The sequence below is a fragment of the Rhea pennata genome, chromosome 1 (assembly GCF_028389875.1).
Source record: "Rhea pennata isolate bPtePen1 chromosome 1, bPtePen1.pri, whole genome shotgun sequence".
Lineage (NCBI taxonomy): Eukaryota > Metazoa > Chordata > Aves > Rheiformes > Rheidae > Rhea > Rhea pennata.
Genome location: NC_084663.1, coordinates 131,038,673 through 131,055,364, shown reverse-complemented (window position 1 = coordinate 131,055,364; position 16,692 = coordinate 131,038,673). Strand labels below are relative to the sequence as shown.

General features: G+C 37.7%; 1 protein-coding gene across 1 annotated transcript; it reads left to right on the top strand.

The window, feature by feature from the left end:
* Positions 1–263: 263 nt before the first annotated feature.
* Positions 264–15,059, top strand: EIF2S3 (eukaryotic translation initiation factor 2 subunit gamma). The gene is made up of 12 exons (XM_062600179.1): positions 264–370; positions 2,425–2,488; positions 3,007–3,134; positions 3,254–3,375; positions 4,820–4,914; positions 6,174–6,332; positions 7,905–8,039; positions 8,957–9,051; positions 9,880–10,024; positions 10,191–10,360; positions 11,414–11,586; positions 14,336–15,059. Exons 1-12 carry the CDS (start codon positions 302–304, stop codon positions 14,397–14,399), a joined length of 1,419 nt encoding a protein of 472 aa, XP_062456163.1. The 5' UTR covers positions 264–301; the 3' UTR covers positions 14,400–15,059.
* Positions 15,060–16,692: the final 1,633 nt, after the last annotated feature.

Below are 16,692 nucleotides of genomic sequence, written 5' to 3'. Positions count from 1 at the left end.
GCACACGCGCGGCCCTCGCCTGGCTCGCGGCGCCGGCGCACGCGGAGTGACTCTTGCCGCAGGCCCGGTTGCATCACCCGGCGCGAGGTCCTTCTTGGGGTCCTTCTCGGGGCTGCCCCGCCGCGCGCCTGAGTCGCTCCCGCTGCCGCCCCTGCGGCGGGGCCGGCGGCGGCCCCGAGCCGGCCCAGCGCTGCGGTGCCCCAAGCCGGACGCCTTGGTGCCGCGCGGGGGGTGGCGGCGGCGCTGCGCCGCTGGGGGTCAGGCGGCCGCGGCGGCCTGCCCGCTTCCTCTTCGGGCAAAGATGGCGGGGGATGAGGCGGGAGTGACGCTGGGGCAGCCGCACCTCTCTCGGCAGGACCTCGCCACCTTGGTGAGGGGCGCACGGGGGCGGCGGCGGGGCCCGGGGGAGGCGGCGCGTGCCAGGGGCCGTGGGGCGGCGGCGCGAGGAGGCTGAAGAGAGCCAGGCCTCCCTCATCCTGCCCCGGGTCCCGGGCCGCGGCCGGTGTTGACGGCGCGGCCAGTGGGGGCGCGGGGCCCGGGGAGCCCCTCGCTGCTGGAGCCGTGAGAGGGGAGGGGAGCGGAGCTTGGCGGGCTGCCGTGCCGCCTCCCTCGGCAGGGGAGGCCCGGCCGTCGTGCGGCCATGGTGGCGACGTGCCGCGCGGCCCGGCCTGGTGGTGGTGGTGGTGGTGGTGGGAAGGGCGCTGCGCTGCCCTGAGGAGCGTTGTAATTCGGCCGCCTGCTCTCCGAGGGGGCTGGGTAGGGGGCTGGCCCGCCCTGTCTGCGTTGCTCTTTGTGTGCTCTGCAAAGCCCGCTAGGATGATCCGTCGTCGTGGTCTCTCGCCCTGGTAGGCTCTGCTATAAAATGCCTAACCGGAGCTGTCTCACTTCTCTTCATATACGCAAGTAGGGCCGATCAGAAGACCCACTAGTTGCCGTCTACCTGGTTTTCGGCAAACTAGAAGTTATTTTTATCTTTACAGTGTTAATGTTTGATAGTCTTGGGTTCCTGAGTACAGGAGTTTCCTTCATATTATATTTAAGCATATTAGTGTTTAGTAGTGAAGCATGTTAATCGTTTCAAAACGCTCCTTTACTTACTTCCTTTTCTAGTTGGCCTTGGTATTTGCCAACTGGAAAAAGAACAGATATGCTGAATTGAAAGGTCAGTAGGAATTACATTTAAGCCCTATCTTGTATTTATTTCGTTTGGCCATTGACTGCTTGCATTTGACTGGGACTTAAAGCTGAACTTAACTTTACACCACTCTTGAGGATAAAAATGCATACATGCATAATTATTTGAACCAGGAACAGTTCTGTTGATGACAGATTTTGCATCATGTATACATGCATGTCATCCTACTGTACAGTGCCATCTGCAGGTCATGTCCCACTTCTTGATTTCAGTAGATACAGTCATGTTAAGTTAGGTGTACAAGAAGTATATACTGTAGCACCTCCGTTAAATGGACAAAACTTGTTTTCGATTGAACCAGATCATTTAGCTCATGTAATTAATGAAAATATAATGCATAAACTAAAGCATAACGAATAAAATTCATGAAAATATAATGAGTAAAATGAGCTTACTCATTATATACCTTAACTTAGCCTTAACTGCATAAAATTGTATTTCATCACTGTGCACAGAACCTGTGTGTATGGCAGTGTAGAATCATATATTGTCTATGCCAGTTAATGTGTGTGCATGTATATTATATGCATCTTTGCGAAGTGTTTGTATGCTGTCCTGCACTGAGAACTCTTCTGGCATTGTGAATCTTTGCTTGAACTGATCAGCCCACCCATATGGACTCAGTGCAGGATCAGCCTTCAGGTCCTGAAATTAACTGTGAGCAGTCTCAAAAATAGCACAGAAGAACATTTTAGTGGTTTCAATGTTTGCCTAATATTTGGACATATAACGCGCCCCCCCCCCGCAAAAAAAGCTGCTTTAGAGTTGTTGGAGTGTTTTTTTCATTGTTGAATGTATCTATAAGTGTTCTGATTTATCAGGTACTACCAATAAATTGTAATTACATGTTGTTTATGATGGAACATTACTTCTGTGATAAACATTTACTTTAAAAATACAGATGTAATTGGTCATTTAGCCCATGGAAAATTAATTTGTCTGTTATGTGTAACAAGTTTGGGGGGAATTATTTTTGTTTTTTTGTTTGTTTTGTTATTTTACCTCCATATTCCTTTAATCCCTTGTAACCTGTATTGATTGTAGGGTTTTGTTCCTTAGTGTCCTATTTCACATCTGTAGGACAATAGAATGCATATCTAGAATTATTTTAATTAGCTTGGTTGAATTTTGCTTAGTAGAACTAATAAATAATTTTTAGGAAGACATGCATACTACTCTTAAAGCATTTAGATACAAGATGAATAAGTTGTAAAGTCTTCTTTCTCCAGGATGTTACCAAGCTGACGCCTCTCTCACCAGAAGTAATCAGCAGACAAGCCACAATTAATATAGGTAAAAAAAATAAATTTCTGAAAAGGAGGGGAATATTAATGTGACTCTGGTGCTCATGCATTAACATATGGCACCTATGTGACAGAATTTTTAAAAAGTTATTATTGAAGCAGACAGTAACACAGATATAAGTGTAAGTTCCTGGACATAGTGTATTTAAATGTTATCAAGAAACAGAAAGAGACTTGTCAAACCCTTTTAACTTGATAATTGCTTTGTTTTTTTGTACGAATATTGTATCGAAGGAAGGATGGGGAGTAGTTGATAAATCAAAATTTATTATGTTTTAAAATTAGACAGTGAATGAGTTTCAAAAAATGCAAAGATCTGTCTATTCAGAGTTCATCTTAGGATTTCATGTATTAAAATGAAAATGGTTAAGAAATCCTTATGTGCTTCTGATGGGAGCTTTGGACCTACTGGTTCCAGAGGGTTGGGGTAATAATACATTGATTGTAATGGAACTGTAAAGAAATTAAATAACTGTTTATTGACAAACATTTGCTTTTAAAACATAGGTACAATTGGCCATGTAGCCCATGGAAAGTCGACAGTAGTCAAAGCTATATCTGGAGTTCATACTGTCAGATTTAAAAATGAACTGGAAAGAAATATCACAATCAAGCTAGGTTATGCTAATGCAAAGGTGAGTCGTTAAAATGAATCTGGCAAATGTGTTTAATTTGACTCATGTATTTGAGATTGGATATAAGCTTGTAACTGCCTTTTGATGCAGTTCCTCTAATTCTTAAAAAATATTTACAGATTTACAAGCTGGATGATCCAAGCTGTTCCCGACCAGAGTGTTACCGATCTTGTGGAAGTAGCACCCCAGATGAGTTCCCTACAGACATTCCTGGCACCAAAGGGAATTTTAAACTAGTCAGGTAACTGCTGTAAAACAAAGGATATAAACTGTGTTTTGTTTGTTTGCGCTTTCCTTTTTGTAACTGAAAATAGACAAGATTGAGCAGCAACCTGAACGACTAGTCCTGGTAGACCACATGCTCTTACAGGTTGTAGGTTGGGTACCCCTGACCTGAGGTATCATCATGCATTTTTGTTATAATTTTTTTTTATTTACTGATGGTGTGCAATCCAGAGAAGAGCACAACTTTCTGTCCTTGGTCGTTTTTAACACTGTGAAGTAAATTTTTCTACTCTTAACATAAGTACATTTTAAAGCCACGAAAGTAAGAACTAATGTGGACCCTACAAATCCATTTTTGAAATTTCTTTTTGGAGTGTAATCTTTCTTAAATTTTTTCTTCTGAAGGCAGAAAAGTATTCAGAGTTCTTAAAATGGATCTGTGAGAGCTTGATGCTTAAAATGAGATCAGGCCTGTAATTAGGGGTCAGGCAGCCTTTATTTACTTCATTTCTAATAAAGCGTAGCTGTAAGCTGCAAGCATAGTAACGAGAGCAGTTGTGTTGGTCTTTGCAGTGACTGATTGTTCGTATGAGAATAGTCACAAAGGCAGTTGTACAAGATTCCTATTTCATGCTTACGTGTAAAACGCTGTTACTGCTGTAATCACACATTTCCTTCCTTTCCTCAGATTCCCAGTAGGACATTTGTTCTAACAAAAGCTTTTGGTGGAGTAACATAGTTATGCAGACGCTGTTAAACTATCGCTTGAAAGCTTTGGATTCTTTTTACTTACCGTTTATTTGCTTATTGTAGATTTTTAAACTTGTCAGCTAGCAGCAAATCAGTTCCTTGCTTTTTGGTGGCATGTTACCAAGAAACAAAGATTCTTGGTGGATATAGTACAAGAATGTAGTGCCTGAATTATTATGGGCTGCACAGTGGAATTGTAAAATTGGAACTAACAGCTGTAATGTTATCAGAATTGATAAATCTTAGAAGTAAAGTGCAGTTGTAACTATGTAATTAAAGACATATTTTCTAAAACTGGACAATGGGAGACATCTTTTAAAACATATAAGAAAAAGTAAAATACTCTATATCCTGTGTGTGTGTATTTGTGCGTGTGTGTGTTTCATTTGGTGCATTTAAGTATAGTCTAATTTTTTGTAAATCTGTAAAATATTGAAGCAGTATCTAGTATGAAGATACAGTATCAAGTTTTAAAACTCAGAAAAAATATTCAGTAGCTGATTCAGTAGTCTTTGTTTTCATAAAAATACTTTCAATTATCACTTCTCAGCATCTCTGTTGAAATGTTCATTTCTTTTGATTTTGTTATGTGTTTTTTCTTTAAGGGGGTTTTTAATCTTTTTGTGTCTGCTTAGCATTCATGTAAACCAGTCACAGAAATTGCTGATAACTGGCTTTTGGATTTCTTCTGACCTTCCTTGTACCTACAGGCATGTCTCTTTTGTGGATTGTCCTGGCCATGATATTTTGATGGCTACTATGTTGAATGGTGCAGCAGTAATGGACGCAGCTCTGCTGTTGATAGGTAATAACTGGTACACAGAAACAGAGCTTTTGTTTTTTTTTTAATATCATGAAAGTACTTTATATAGATTTTTAAATTTAGGGAACAGTGTGGAATAATTGGTTAAAAAGTGTGTTACAGAGTTGTGTTTAAAAAAGCTCGAGTGGTGCTCAAAGCTTAAGGGTGCAAAAAAGTACTGTACCCCCCCCCCCTTTTTTTAATTCAACTAAAACACTCGTTAGTCTGGTATTTGGCCCAGTTGATAGATTGTTAGGTTAAGGTGAAATCTGGTGGTATAGTATAATAAAATTTATATTATTTCATGGAAATACATTTGTGTACAGGTACAGTTTGCATTTCACTGAAGCTTTAAATATGTATCCTTAGCCATGCAGGAGAGTCAAAAACCATCTGTACAAATGGTAAAACCAGGTGAATATGGATAGAGCAAGGTACATGAGATATATACTGATTTAGAAAATTCTTGTTCTGATTTTCAAACAGTGGTGAGTGAGTAAAATTTGTTTTCGTGCATTTGTAGAATAGTGTAGTGGTCTGCAGTGATAAAGAGTGATTGTGTTATCTGGACAGGGCGTGCCAACAAAGGAGAACAACATCTTCAGATACGGTTGTTACCTGAAGATCTTCAGTTACAGTAGTTTAAATAGTCTTAGGTAGCTGATAAGCTGTTGTTCTTCCTGCCTCTTTAGAGCAGAGCAGCTAGGATGTGTAATGGATCAAACATAATAATTATACATCAGGCCAAAGGCTTCTCAGCTACCTGGAATCCAAACAATGCTGATAACAGTCCTCTTCACTGCCTCATGTATTTATTGTCTGTTACGTAGTTTAGGGGTCTTAGCATTTTTATTGCTTCAGTGATAAGAAAACATTTAAGAATTTTAAGATTTTTTTTTTTTGAAAGATCAGTTATGTTATGGGCAGTTCTCAGCTGTCTAGAGATCTAAAGGATGGAACAGTTCAAGTAGACACGATTTTGCTGTCCAATACCTTTGGAAATTTTAAATGCATGTTTCCTTTTGGAGAAAGTAGAATGGGGACTCTAGTACCATCTCTACTGTCATGTGTTGTGTGTATACTAAAGCTAACAGTCTTTGGAAGGAAGTAGAGGATTGCTAACGTTTGGGTGTTTTGTATATAGGTTAATGAGAGATGATTGTAGTATTTTTGTAAAGACATGGTGGAAGATGTAGGGGTTCTCACTAGGGGATTTGTGCATCTTTGTAGTTTCTGTATTGCAGTCACTTTTCTTCTTCCAGCTGGTAATGAGTCATGCCCTCAGCCCCAGACCTCAGAACATCTAGCTGCTATAGAAATCATGAAACTGAAGCACATTTTGATTCTACAAAATAAGATTGATTTGGTAAAGGAGAGCCAGGCTAAAGAACAGTATGAACAGATTCTTGCATTTGTACAAGGTAAGTTTTCAACAGCAGAAATTCAGTCAGTGGTGGAAGTTCTTCAGTGTTGGGACATAGTGTTTTCCTACATGTATGCAGAAAAGTTTCTCTTACTTGGATTACGCAAGTGCGTGTAATCTGGTAATCTAGAAAATATGACTGTTGAAATCGTGTTTCTTCCCTGTTCAAGACTGCTTAAATACAGTAATGTTATTGATGTAAAGCCAATAGCAATAGCTAATCATCTAGTAGATTTCACAGAAACATGGTTTATTCTTTGTAGCCCTGTTTGTTTCTTTGCTAGAGACTGCACTGTGATTTTTTGTTGCAGTGTAGAGGAGAACGAGGCAGCAATTTTATGACAACCTTGTAGGTATAAGTGTGTTTTTTAATCTACTCACAAAAAGTTTATCTTTCATCTCTTGCTGTAAGTCCAGTTCAAGCGATGTTTTCCTACTCATTCAAGCAGTGTTATCCTACTCCAGCCATAGATTTCTGCTCAACTTTGTTCTATTTCCTTGAGTTCCATCTCTTGCAGGAGCTGCCACTGTTTCCCCTAATTAACTGATTTAGCAGGAGCAGGTAAAAAGCTATATGACTGGGTTATCACCATCAAAAATATCCAGTGGTTCTGTTCTTGTATAGTTTAGATTCGTTGCCTTGCATCAGAAACTGCTCATCACAGTTATGTTGGGGGTGGCTTGGTACATAAATTTGGAGTTCTTTTGTGAGAACTGGAGTTACGAGAATTAAATACTATTAGGTTTTTTTTTTTAATCAAGTCTTGATAATTCAATGCATCCTTCTATAAAATTAAGATTTCTCTAAAATATGTATTTGTATTGCAAAACTTAGAGGAGGTCATCATTAAAGTGAGATAGGAATTCTGGTTCTTCAGAATGAAACGTGACTGTGAAATTAATGCATCGAATATTTGGGTACCTGATTTCTCTTGGGAATTATAAGTAAAGACTCAGTTATGTGCCTTGAAGTAAGCAGTGAGGATCCTTTCTTATTCTTAAATGGTTAAGTAAAAGCATATTTCTGTTTACAAATTCTGTCACCTTCTGAAGGTGTAAAGTGTTGGTCAGCATAGGGTTAAACATCCAAACTAGAGTCTTTCCTTTCATGATATGCTTTACTACTTTGATTTTATCTAGTGTATGCATGTTTACAACTCTTCCTGTTCAGAGATCCCTAATGTATCCATTGTTCCCTTGAGACTTGGGAATTAAATAGCTCAAGAAATCCTCTGAACTTATTTCGTACTGTTCCTGATCACCAAGAAAGAAGTGAATTCTCTCTTAGAAGAGAAAGAGAAAGTTGTGTTATTGTTCACAACTTTATTAAAGCAGCTGTGTAACTTGTATGCAGTCACCCAGAGGGTAGCACAAACTGCCTTAAAAAGTAGGTCTATATGGCTTTTGAGCTAAAATGGTGAAGGGGTAGTAGTGTTCTAATACTTCTTGTTTTGGAAATGGGTATAAATGGTGCCTTAAACTTTGCTAGTGCTTTTAACAATGTTAAAATTTGGATATGTTTCTGCAAATACTATACTGAGGCTTGTTGCTGAGCTTAATTTTGTTTTAGGTACAGTTGCAGAAGGAGCTCCAATTATTCCAATCTCTGCACAACTGAAATACAACATTGAGGTAGTTTGTGAGTATATAGTGAAGAAAATTCCAGTCCCTTTGCGAGACTTCACATCCGAACCAAGGCTTATTGGTATGTAAATGCTTGTCTTACTATTTTGGTTCATCTTTTGCCTTGTGTATATAAGCCTCAAGTAGCATGTTGTTGAATGCTGTAAAAAGAGGCAAGGTTAGGAGTGTTCAGTGCAGCCTCAGTTTAAAACTTGCCTATTTCCTGTATTGTTCAGACTTAAATTAATAGATACAGTTAAATTAATTTGGAGTACTTATTATTCTGTGTGTATAAATGCAAAACAGCAGTAAAGTGCAGTAAAGATGAGAAACTTACATGTTTCTTGCATCAAATTTAAAGTCATAGCAACTAAAGGAACATTTTTTAACAGAGTCCTGACACAGTTATATATGCAAATCAAATTATTTCAGTAGACCATAGAGGTGGACTAACCTGTTTAGATTTACTGTAATAAGAAGTCATGTCTCCTAGGCATGATTGTCAAAATTTTGATTTTTGTCCACCGTATTTAAAAATCAGTTCCACCACAATAAATTAAAAAAAAAAAAACTTACACAGAACATAGGAGACCTATAGCTCATGTTTTCATAATACATACCAATTCAGTATGTTATAACAAGATTGCAAGGAAATTGAAATTATGATTGAAGATTTTTTTTAATATAGTTGATTGTGGCTTTCTTCTTAAACTATTGATATTTAACTTTATTTAAACTGCACATATGAACAGATTTTTCAAAAATAGCCTCTGAATAGCAGAAATAGATTTGATTTAAAATAATCAGCCAGTCTTAAAAATTCTGAATGAAGTATTTACAAAATTCATATGGAATGCTGAAATATGGTATTTATAATATTTATAAGTATTTCTTTAACTTCGTAAGAACAGGGAAGTAGTCTAAACCTCTGAAGAAAGGTACTAATTCTTTAAAAATCTAATCTTAACTATAAACTTGATTACTGTTTATTCTTTTCAGTAATTAGATCTTTTGATGTCAACAAGCCTGGCTGTGAAGTTGATGACCTGAAGGGAGGTGTAGCTGGTGGCAGTATTCTAAAGGGTGTTTTAAAGGTAACATTGTCTTCCTCCTCTCAGAAGACACTGCGGTGATAGTACTGAGAGTTTTTGTGTGCCTGGTATAAAATGAATCTATAACACTGAAATTTTTTGTTGTTGTTCTTTTTAAACTAGAATACAGTTAGGTGGCATCTATCCCTTCTATCTACGACTTGTTACTTTACTGTTTTAAAGTACAGGAGCAAGAAACACTGGTTGTTATTCCCGTATTTTTTTTCTTTTTGATAAATTTTTGTTTCAATAGTCTTAACTTTTGCTACTAACAATACCACTTTTCATTGCTTTCAGAAATTGAGGGAAATGATTTTTTTTTTTTTGTCTGACCACTTTCCTTGATAAGTTATTTTGAAAAAATAAAAAACAAAATATTTATAGGTACATCTGTTATACTGGAAAGCAAACTACGTCTTTGAATGCCTGTACAATTCATATTTTCTTGTCTTGTAGTTTATTGGTGCTGGTCAGTTACGGTAATCAAGTTACCTCTTTTTTTTCCTCAGTGCTGTACCATTTCTGGATGAAATGTCATCAAAAAAAATTAAGTTAGAATTTCAATGTTGGAATGATCACTGATAAAGGTCCTTTAATTAAGGCAGCTATTTGGAAGAAAAGTATTTGTGTTTCATCGGCTATAAGTTAGAGCTTTTCAGTATTTTTCAATTTTCAATAAACAGTGCAACAAAACCCTAGAAATTCTACATTAGCCCATAGTATAAATACTATAAATAGTAGATCTTGGAAAAACTAGGTCTTATCTGTGATAAGGTAGCTTTATGTTCCTGTGAGACAACCAGTTAACTACTTTTTTACCTTTGTAATTAGGTGGGTCAGGAAATTGAGGTCCGGCCTGGTATTGTGTCAAAGGACAGTGAAGGAAAACTCATGTGCAAGCCAATCTTTTCCAAAATTGTATCACTTTTTGCAGAACACAATGATCTCCAATATGCTGCTCCAGGAGGCCTTATAGGTAAGAATATTCTCTTACAAAAAGATATTCTGGAAGTGCTGCCCAGCTAATAGGGAATTCTCAGTATATTCTCAATTTATTGTTTTTAGATCTCCTTCAAATATGTTAATAAGTAAAGCTGGCAACTATCTTTCAGTTATATTCTTTGTGACTTGTTATATTTTAGGTGTCGGAACTAAGATTGATCCAACTTTATGTCGAGCTGACCGAATGGTAGGGCAAGTTCTTGGTGCAGTTGGAGCACTGCCTGAAATATTTACAGAGCTAGAAATTTCCTATTTCTTGCTAAGGCGATTATTAGGTGTGCGCACTGAAGGAGACAAGAAAGCTGCAAAGGTCTGTACCCCTTTTTGGAAAAACTATGTTTTTTTTTTTCTTTTTTGGTAGTTTATTAACTCTTTGTGTTAAGTTTTGTTAGCATGTATGTTTTTCTGGTTTGTATAGTAATTTTCTCTCCCTGATAACGTATGCTTATGTCACTGAAGTAACTGGCATCTGTTTATGTAATATTGTAGAAAAATACTTTTCAGAGGAGTAAGAATTAATTTCAGTATAATTTAAAATACTGTAAGGTATTTATATGTCGTAAAGTTAGGTATTCTAAATGTATTCGTAGCTGTTTTTCTTTGCTGTCAGCCTGTTTGTGCAATAGCTAGTTTTACAGGCATATTGATTGACTCCTTACTTGCTTTTTGTAGATTCTCTCCCTTAAGAACTCTCTAAATATTTTTGAAATGCTGTAGTTTGAAAGAAACTATGAATTTCATGCACAGCAGTCTCTTATTTTATGGTCCATTTTACACAGAAGGTCAAACTAAAGCATCATAGTGTTCACTATTAACATGAAAATCTAAAAGCTGCTTCATTTGGTGGTAAACTGTTTCCACCTTCTTTTTGTCCTCTGTGAAATGTTCTGTTTTGAGAAATTGTCTTGATTTATGTAGGCTTAAGGGAGATGAGAACATCAGGATTATGTAAAAGAATGGTATAATGTTCCAGTTTGTAGCAATATCTGAGCCAATGTTTTCGCTACTAATATAGTGTGGGCAGTTTTGTATGTTTTATAGAAAATGGCACAATCTACTTGGGACTTCTCTACAGTAAGAACCTGCAGTACTAAATGGAAAACATATTTACATATTTGTGCTTTCAGAAGAATGAAAATATAACCTTTCTCCACTGGCACTGTTTTGTATGATTTGTATGAAGATAATTATAGTCTTTGAATCCTTCTACTATCATATCTTTTTTTGTGGCAGTTAGGTAACGAGAGATAATATTGTCTCTGGTATTTTTCTTCATTAAAGGCATCTTGTTGCTAAACAGTACTGACTTAATGTGAGCAATTTTTAAAGCTTAGGTTTCAGAATTTTGTATGTCTTATTTCAGGTGCAAAAATTATCAAAGAATGAAGTTTTAATGGTAAACATAGGATCTTTATCTACTGGAGGGAGAGTCAGTGCAGTAAAGGCTGATTTGGGAAAAATTGTGCTAACTAACCCTGTATGCACGGAAGTGGGAGAAAAAATTGCCCTGAGTCGAAGAGTTGAGAAACACTGGCGGTAAGTTGGCGTTAAATTGGTAGAAGGCCTGATTATTATGATGTCCCCCAAAGAAATGTGTGAATCTGATTTTGCTCTAGAGTATGTAAATGTATGTCTATTCTTAATATTCCTGTAGATTCTCCTAATATGTTGATGCTTTTTTTTTGTGCAATGCTTCATGCTATTTCTAGCATCTTTTAAAAGAAGCATTATAACAGAGCTATCTTTCCCTTATTTATATAAGGAAACCCCTGATGTTCACAGTTTTGTTGCCAGAAGAGCCATGCTGTAGTTGAGATAACAGTAGGCAATCTTAACAGGTTTGAAAATTTGTTACTTGACATTAAGCTGAAACCCCTCCTCATACCACTAAGTTGGTGGTATTCAGCCTGTGGAGCTCTGTGTGACTTTTAGTGCGACATAAAGTAATGGCTGACTGTGCACAAGCATCTGGTAGCTGAGGATGGTGAGCAGATTTGATGATTCATTTTAGACTTATCGTTTAGATGGCTACATACACTGTACTGGTTCTGTCTTCTGTAAGATTACATGTATAACACAAGAACAAGTGTTGTTTAGATTTCTTGGTCCTACACAGCCCTTTGTGTGTGAGCAAGAACATAAGGGAATATAACCATTCATCTCAGAAGTCACAGAATAGTTGGGGTTGGAAGGCATCTATGGAGATTGCCTGGTCCAATCCCTCTGCTCAAGCAGGGTCAGCTAGAGTGGGTTGCCTAGGACCAAGTCCAGTTGGGTTTTGACTATCTCCAATGTTGGAGACACCACAACCTCTCTGGCCAGCATGTTCTAGTGTTCATCACTCACAATGAAGAATTGTTTACTTATGTTCAAATGCAATTAGCTGTGTTTCAGTTTGTTGCCGTTGCTTATTATCCTGTCACTAGGCAACACTGAGAAGAGTCTGGCTCCATCCTCTTGACACCTTCCTGTCAGATATTTATAAACATTAAGATCCCCTGATACCTCTCCAGGCTGAGCAATCCCGGTTCTCTCAGCCTCTCCTCATATGAGAGATGCTCCAGCCCTTTAATCTTCTTCATGGCCCTTCCCTGGACTCAATCCAGTAAATCCATGTTTGTCTTGTAACTAGGAGGCCCAGCACTGGACTGAGCACTCCAGGTGCAGTCTCACCAGGGCTGAGTAGAGGAGAAGGATCACCTCCCTTGATCTGCTGGCAGCACTCTGCCTAGTGGAACCCAGGATGTGGTTGGCCTTCTGTCATGAGGACACATTTCTTGCTCATGGTTAACTTGTTGCCACCAGGACCCCTGAGTCCTTCTCTGCAGTGCTGTTCTGCAGCCAGTCAGCCCCTAGCCTATGCTGGTGCGTGGGGTTATTGCTCGCCAGGCGCAGGACTTTGCACTTCCCTTTGTTGAACTTCATGAGGTTCCTCTCTGCCCATCTCTCCAGCCTAACACAGTCCTTAATGTATGAAAAAGAACCAAGTTTTAAGTATCTTATCCATGGATGGGTGTTTCTTCTTCAGATCAACAGGAAAGCACCTGAGAATTTCACACCTCTATCTCAGAGCTAGCTGACATACTAAGGAAAAGGCTATTCCCTGGGAGCAAAAAAAAAAAAAAAAAAAAAAGGTTCTCTTGAATAGGCAGTGAAAAGATTAGGACCCAAATTAAGTCAGGGAAACCAGATGGAAGAGGATAAACTATTTGTATTGGAAACAGTGCTTGAAACCATAGGCCTGCCTATGCAGATTTTAGTGTGAGTTTTGTTGCAAGGTACCTTACATCTTTATTTCCCTCTCAAGCTCTAACCTAATTTTGCCCCAAAGCATGCTTGTCTGGATTATAGAAGGTAACATTAAGAAACAAAGTTAAGGGAAGGGAGCAGACTGGGAAGAAGAGGATGGTAATGTCCAGTTGGAATAAAGATTGTACACAGCTGATGTTGTGAAACGGAACTTGTAATCTCAGGGAATGGAGTACTGAAATAAGAAAAAAAATGTGAGAAAGTAAGCAAAAACCAGGAGGAATAAATAGAAAATAAATATATAGAAGCACAGAGGTCAAACATCAAATGGCCAAACAGACAAGATTACAGTAGGGATTCCAAGGAACAGTGAATTCAAGGTGACAAGTTATAAGCTATGGATGTTATTCTCAAAAAGTGGGAAATACTGGGCTACTACAGTTTTTGGGTTGTTTTGTTTTTAATTGATATACTGATCTCCAGAGGTGACCTTTATTGCTTACTAAATTAAACTTTTGAATTTTTTTTAAGGCTTGTGGTCTATAAAAGGAGAGGAGGATCTTGATATTGCTGAATATAAGTAGTAGAGCTTATTTGAGAGTTGAGCTAACTTCATGTATAGATTACACATTCATTGAATTGTATTTCAGTTTATAATCTCACTGTCACTGTTTCGTATTTTCATTTCTCTTTGAAAGTAATGCAGCACTTGTATAAACATGGAAAGAAATCAAACTATGAGTGTGTTTATAGTTTGCTATTACAATATAAGTTACAAAATTTTCAGGTTTAGTTCCCTACTCATAAGTACTATCTTATCTGATTACAAACACACTCATGTTCTTTCCCTTGTCCTTTATTCTGTGTTTCCAGTAGCCACTCTTAGATCTCACAGGATGCTTCAGGAAGGGAGGGAGTGGAGAAAATTCTAAATGTTGTGAGAACTGAAGGCATAAGCATAACAGAAGTATGTTGAGTTACTTTGGATATTTGTAAGTGTTGTGAAAAGTAAAATACACTGTTTTTCATTTTGCAGTTTAATTGGTTGGGGTCAAATCAGAAGAGGAGTGACAATCAAGCCAACTGTTGATGATGACTGAAGAATGAAAATGAGTGCTTCATTTTTAAAGATGAAGTGCCTGTTTCTCTTTGGGGGGGGTAATATTTTCACAGTGGAATTGGAAGCTGTGCAAACATTGTATTTGAGTTGTATGGCTGTCCTTGTACATTTTATTGAATTTTACCCTCTTACTAAAATACTAGTCAATATCACCATTAAAAATGTAAAAGATTTGGCATAGAAGTGGGTTTAATTATTCTCATTTTAGTAGAAATTAATTGTACATGTCTCATGGCATGTCTAATTTATGTTGTGTTTGAGACATATCTGTTTAATATCAGTCAAGCCAGCCCTGGTGTAACACACAAACCATAAATCCAATATTGAAATGAAATATTGCTTATTTTTCATTAATTCATACATTTTTTTGAGTAAGAAAACTGTGGTAATTGTTCAACCAGCACAAAAATTAAAAACAAACAAAAAACAAACTCTTTGAAGACTAGTACCCTTTTTGCACAACATCTTGGTTTTTTAAATGTGTGTGGTTCTGATTTGGGGATTGTGGCTGTATTAATTACCCTTTGTAACTAGGATGGCAATGTTGACTGACTACTTAAAGTTGTCGCTTACAGTGTTAACAAGGGCTTTGGATAAAGCCACAAAGAGGAAATATGAGTAAACTGGATCTGAACTGGCAGTACTGGTTTTGATCTTATTTTAGCATGAATTTACAAAAAGAACATGTTTCACTTGAAAGGTGTAGTTGTTTGTCATTGTGGGACTGTGTGGGTGACCTGACATTTTTATACAGGAGTAAACTGCTTATTTTAAACTTTTATGAAGCTAGTGAGCCAATATTAGCTATGATCTTGAATTTAGAATATACGGAAAAGGCTAGTTAAAATGATGAATGACTGCTTTGAAACAGTTTGGGGTTTGTTCCTAACTTTTTTTCATTTTATTTTGTGTTGCCTTATCACAAGAATTGTGTGTTCTTGTACTCAGTTTCTCCATTTGTAAAGTATTTCTACCTCACATGGCGTTGAGACTAAATACCTTCATTTTTTTATAGTGCTTCTGATTGTTAAGAGAGTCAGAGCCAATTCTTCATGATTCTCCTGGTGCTTGACCAGTACACATTCCCAAATATGTCTGCTTCAGAGACTGCATCTTTCATGCTTTGAAAGCCTGTTTCTATAACTCAGGTTATAGGAATTTAGATGAACTTAAGTCTTACCTAGTTTGGGGACAGAAGGGCAAATGCATAAGAGGAAGTAAGCTACCGCAGAATGCTAGGATTACTCCACCACAAAGTTGGAATCTAGTCCGAAGAAGTCTTTCCAAAAGTGTTGAATATAGGTATATTCATTATGGGTATAATGATACAGAAATGCCAAAGCACTTCTGATAAATTCTGTTAAGTACTTGTAGGCATTTTTAAGAAATATTTTGGGTATTAGGCCTTAATGTCTTGAGCTGCAATTTAGAAATGAAAAGTGTCATATTCTTTGTAAAACACTTAATGTACTCTTTCACTTATGTAAATAAATGCAAAATACTACTATGTTCCTAATGTTAGGATTTATAGTTGGTTTTGCATGCTAAATGTCTGTAGGTAATTACTATGGATGTATAATTATTTAATTTACATCTAAAACACAATACTGTCATAGTAGTTCTCAGATTATTAACTAGATAGGTTATCAGTAATATTAAGAGATGCTGTATCAAATATTGTCTTGTTCTCTGAAGTATTAAGATCTTGTTTGTCTGATGCTGTGCACAGGAACTAGTAGAAATTGGGGCAAGAATAGAGTCAATGAAGAGCCAGAATAGTAAACTTTGCTCTAGCCCCTTCTTGCATCAGCCTCCTTTCACAAGGGCTCCTCCAGACTGGGCCAGGCCTTTTAGCCTAGTTGCTTTCATCCTAAACTGTTTGCAGCCTCCTTCTGATGGTGGACTTATATTCATTATATGTGCACATTTATTGTGTCGTATGCAAGAAGACTTGGTTAAGAGTGAACCCATCCTCCCCAAAAAAAGAAGGGAGGCTAGGAGCATGTATACGTGGTCTGAAGTCTGAATTGTAATTTGCCCCTGACACAAACTGTATGCTGTATAGCCCATTACATTGCACTTTGGCCCCTCTGCCATAACAATTTTTTACCGCCAAAATGTAGCATTTCCTCTAACTGGAAGGCCTGTGTGCTGCTGGTGTGAGTAAAGAATGAATAAAGAAATAAAGAATAAGGGGAACATTCAGAGTCTTGGATGTACATATGAAGTATACCATTTTGCAGCATAAGAGGGCCAAGACAAATATGAACAGT